The sequence below is a fragment of the Poromitra crassiceps genome (assembly GCF_964638095.1).
Source record: "Poromitra crassiceps genome assembly, chromosome: 16".
Classification (NCBI taxonomy): Eukaryota; Metazoa; Chordata; class Actinopteri; order Beryciformes; family Melamphaidae; genus Poromitra; species Poromitra crassiceps.
The window spans coordinates 13,785,741-13,791,050 of NC_139645.1; the positions used below are offsets into that span (position 1 = coordinate 13,785,741).

The 5,310-nt window shown below is 50.1% G+C and overlaps 1 protein-coding gene across 1 annotated transcript in view; it reads right to left on the reverse strand.

Annotated features, from left to right (window-relative positions):
* The window catches only part of LOC310791019 (serine/threonine-protein kinase BRSK2-like), a gene marked incomplete at both ends in the record, with an annotated part of 186,091 nt that extends 181,261 nt beyond the window's left edge, over positions 1-4,830 (reverse strand). The window contains one exon of the mRNA XM_083652735.1: positions 4,740-4,830. Within this exon, the coding sequence (XP_083508861.1) occupies positions 4,740-4,830 (91 nt within the window). The remainder of the gene's footprint in view (positions 1-4,739) is intronic.
* Between the last annotated feature and the right edge of the window lie 480 nt (positions 4,831-5,310).

Sequence of the window (5,310 nt, forward strand, 5' to 3'; positions counted from 1 at the left end):
AAGAGCTGTCTGTAAAACCAAGTCGCCGGGTGTGTGTCTCACAACAGGGCGAGTTGAGCGCTCAGAGCCGTCGATCAGCATAATGTTGATCTGATTTCGAGAATACGGACGATGAAATGAACTCGATGGCCGCCCGTATTTACTTGAGCTGGAATAACGCCACATGGATCACAAACTGAGGAGCTTCTGTGACGCATAGCAGAGAGACAGGGTGAACACACAGGGTGAACACGCTACAGCAAAGGTAAATACAGTGTTCATTTTCTCACCGTCTCTATGATATAATAAGGATATGAGCCGGTGCGTGTCAGAGAATAAGCTTTTTACTGGCTTAGCTACCGAGCACTCTCAGATGTCGGTGAAAGGACGAGCAGAGGGAAGACGGCGACATGGGAAGGCGACTAGGCCAGTGAGAAGAGAACGAGGTCAGGAGGAGGAGAGTCTTGCTGTGATCTCCCCTCCGAGAAGGAGAGAACGGCCATTGTCGCGGGAGAAGGAGGAGGGGATGAAACCATGACAACCGCCCCCTGTTGGCCAACAACACTTAGCAAACGAGCGCTGAATGGAGCCTGCCTGGGAAGCCAGTGTAAAGAGAGCGGGGGGCTTCAACAACCCCCCACGCATGAAGACAGACAAACTAATTGTTCGCAGTCAGCACAGCCAGACACCTCACCATACCCCTCGCGCACACGCACACACACACACACACACACACACACACACACACACACACACACACACACACACACACACACACCATGAAGCCATTGTCCAGTCGCTGTCACAATCATTAGGAACGGTCTGCTGGTGAAGAAACCAACCGTTGATCTGCGAGTGTGAACTTTGAATATGACAACAGAAATGTGCCCATATGCTTCAAATATCCTCTGCGGTCAAACCTGAAAAGCAAACTGAACCAATCAAAGACCGGAAGAGAGGAATCAATCAGTCAATCATCTGTACTGTACCCAAATTGATCAGTCTGGGAAACATATTCAAGCTAGCTACTGCTAGCTTAGCGTCCATCGCTATTTGGATGTGATGGGATGGCTACTGGCTTGAATGTGATTGGTTATCGCACCATGACTGCTGTGCTCATTTGCATAATATACATTTATATCAAACTTCTGATCGTCGTATCACAGCTCTGGCTCTCTCATGTCTGTTTGCCTCATGACATTGAGTCAACGAGTAATCGCATTAAAGAATCGTGAATTGGGGTACGGTGGTGCAGTGGTAAGCGCTGTCGCCTCACAGCTCGAAGGTCCTGGGTTCGATTCTCACCTGGGACCCTGTGAACGCTGAAGGAATGCGTGCCCGTCCGCATGTCCTCGAGTGCCCACCGCCCGGGTGGGGTCGTCAAAAGGGCCTTTCTGTGTGGAGTTTGCATGTTCTCCCCGTGCCTCCAGGGGGTTTCCTTCATACTGTATAGGAACCCCCTTCACCAAAACATGCAATATCCTGATTGCTAATGTGGTTCCTCCCTCTGGTCGTTCGGGGCGCCTGTTCGGAGGGAGGGGAAACGGTTGGAATAGCGTGAACCTCCCACGTGCTATGTCCTACCGGTGAAGCTTCCCCTGTCAGGTGAAAAGAAGCGGCTGGCTGACTGCCCATGTCTCGGAGGAAGCATGGAGCCAGTTTCGGCTCTCCCCAGATCGGCAGAGGGTGGAGCAGCAACCAGGATAAATAAAAGTAAATTAGCACTAAGGGGGATAAAAATGGGATAAAAAATCAGAAAAAAAAAAGAAAAGAATTGTGAATCTCAGTATTGACCAAAATAATTGAGATCATTAGAAGCATCATCGTGCAGCCCTACTGTACATACATACATACCCACACGTATATACAGGTGGAGGGGAGGGGGGAAGGGCTAAGCCTGTGGGAGGGGACTAATGATATATGGGCTTCCCCTCTCTGCCAGCTCAGCACTGGAGCCTTTCGATTCATAATAACAGCCATCCAAGCAGCTCAGCATCACGCCCCCTGGGGGCCTGCACCGGAACAGCTGCAAATAGATGTACAAAAATACTCATAGAGACAGATTTGTATAATATGCACTCAAAGACGTGCACACAGCAACCCTGACAGAAGAGGAAGAGCGTGCGTGCGTGCGTGCGTGAGAGAACACTGCTGCTCGGGTGCACTTTAGACTGATACGCCGCAGGCCCCCGGGGGCAGAGCGGAGAACACACGGCACGAGCTCCAGACACGTGTCCCGCACCGGCTATATACTGACTGCACTGACTTCAAAGTCGGAAGTCGGAAATCCCCAGTTGGGAATTACAACCTCTGTGCAGAAAGATGGACACTCCACGAGTTTTTTCCAAACGGTAAAATACGGTTTCCCGGAAAGCATGACTGAGATGCAGGAGCGATCTGGTCAAGAGTGCTTGCTAGCTACTAGTTAAGATGGAAAGCAAAGAATGCCTCAGTATATGCTGAGAGACAGGCATACAGTCATTTTAGTTTGACTGTGTGGATTCAAAGGTTTGCTGCTTTCTACTTCCTGTAGTGTAGACAAGGCAGACGCAAGGCCCACTATTCTTTTTGGCTGTTAAAAGAAGAATCTTAATCCATTGAGACTGTTTGCCCAAAGGTAGATGATTGTGTGCGACTTTATTTTCGATTCCTGTATTTTGAGGACTGTTAAACATGATCAAACTAATGTTGTGTTGCGCTTGCGCCACATCGACATGCCGTCAGATCACTGCATCTTGGGAAACGTGGGAATCTCGCCACAAGTTTCCTACTTGGAATTCTGATTCGAAGGGCCGTTCAATCACATTTTTCCTATAGTACAGTAGGAAGTGGGAATTTCAGACTTTCAGACCAATCTGGAAAGGCAGCATAAGACAGACACGGTGTAGCAGGCCGCCCCCGCCGCCCGCCGGTCAGAGCAGGAAGAGATGCGATGGGGATGAGAAGGTTGTGGTGTGGGTGCCCGGGAGCTATGGAAGTCTAGCTACAGTATCGTCAGTGCCGGGACAGGAAGTGAGTGAGAAGAGATCATGTGTTGTTGTTTGGTATCTGTGGGTCTCTTGTATGTCAACCCAAGGATGGTGAAGCGAGGAGAAGCGGTACGGCGCTGCTAAACTGTGGATACTCGGCCTGTGAGTGTGCTGGCAGCGGCAGCAATATCATTTACTCTCCTCCCACTGAGTGACTATAATTAGACTTATTGAGGAACAAAGCAAAAGCGGAGGCGTTGTGTGTGTGTGTGCGCGCGCGCGCGTGTATGTGTGTGCGCGCGCGCGCGTGTATGTGTGTGCGCGCGCGTGCGTGCATGTGTGAAACGCACACTGCCATAGCTCTATTCCACCAGCTAAACAAAAATAAGATGATTATTAATATAATGAAATTGTGTGAGAATTTTTTTTATCACGCTGCACAATCCAACTCCCCCAAGCAGTCGGTTATGAATTACTCGCACAGCAAGGAGACAGCGAGCACAGGAGAACGTCTATACCTGCTGGAGGGGAGTTACCTTGATCGATTCCCACTGTCGTGTACGTGAGCACAGATTTAGGGAGTCCTAAACAGAGCCTTGCACACACACACCACCATGCTACATTCCTAAAAGGTTCTAATAGTAACTTATAGCAACTTATCATACTTTATGAAATACGGTACCATATCCTGTAACACATTACGCATTTTGTCCAAATCTGAGATTTATTTTTATTGTTTATTGTTAGACATGATTTTGTCCAGAATTCCACCACTGCCTGTAGCCTAATGGGGGGGACATTAACAGGGAAACTACGATCAAAATAGTCATTCTTCTTTCCTCTAATTGTGTTCTTTTAAATTAAATAATTGTGACACTCCCCATCAGTTTGCTGGGGAGTGGGGACCCCCCTGCGCCCCCCTCAAGGACCCCTCCCCAGACACCCACGTTGAGAACCACTATCTTAAAGCCACAACACTCCTATCAGAACGTAGCATAGTTTTACTGTCTGTGATATAAGCATAGAATCCTTCCGAAAAGGCTATATCACTGCTAGTTGCCAACTTGCCATATTTAACCCATTTGAGAAAAAAGGGTATTATCGAAAAATAATCAGTATAGCCTACAACACTGCACCAATGTGCTGCTGGATCTAGTGGTGCTGTTGCAGATGCAGTGAGAGTGTGTGGATCTGGAGCTCGGACTGGGATGAGGCGGTGCAGCCAGCCAGCAGCATCACCGCTCTCTCTCTCTCTCTCTCTGCCCTGCCTAGTTTTGCAGAGATCAGCCAAACTATAGGCAGAGTGGGCGCATGTGACAGATGGGTGCAATAACAGAATTAAGGATGAGAAAAAGCATTCTCACAGAGAGCCCCTCTCTGCCTGACAACAAGGATTAAAGGCACGTCACCCTCATCATCACCACCACCGCCGCCACCACCATCATCATCATCAAAGCAGCATCTCATAATATTTATAGCAATCTGCCAAGCCGCATCCATACAGTAGCTAGGCTACACCCCCCCCCCCTACACCCGCTATTATTAGGCATTTCTCCCCCACGTCACACATGAACACTGACTATGCAGTGTGTCGATGCAATAATGTGCTGCTCCATGGAGATCTGATGGAGACGCATCCCAGCCCAGCAAATCCCAGCAGCAGCGGGGCGGACACGCGGCGCTGCTGCTGCTGATGAGAGAGAGAGAGAGAGAGAGAGAGCCTCTCTAGTAGGCAGCAGCATCACAACACAGGCAGGCAGCAGAAGGCATCAGAGAGAGAGGGACACTAACCTGTCTGTCCTTTGCCAAGTGTCTTCTCCAGCCGGTACGGTCCCACATAGTTGGCATAATGACCGCTGTTGTCCTTGCCCGAAGAAGACATTTTCACTTGTAATTATTAGCAATTAATAATGGGGGGGAAATGAATGAGACTTGCAGTTGGAGGGGGAGACTCGTTTCCGGAGCGGAAAGCGCAATTCCGTACAGCGCAGTGCAGCGTGTGTTTTGCGCGTATTTCTCCCCGAGCGTTCCCTCTCTTCCTTCGCGGTCCTCCGCTGCTCCGTGGCGGGGCTTCCTGTGCTCAGAGTGCGGCGGGTTTAAGCCTGGACGTCATGGTGTCTGTCTGTGGTGGTGAGGAGCGGTGCGCTAGCTGTGCTGCAGCCCCAGCCTGGGATCTGGTGACGGGACAGCATCTGCCGCGCTGCCTGCCTGCCTGCCGCTCCAGCAGCCTCCCTCCGTCAAGACAGCAACAACAGCAAGCCCACACTTCCGCTCATTGCTTTCAAAATAAGAGGATGCCTGACAGGCTGCTGCAATGTATAGCTAGCCTGGGTAAACCCAGCCTTCAACGTGACGTCACAGG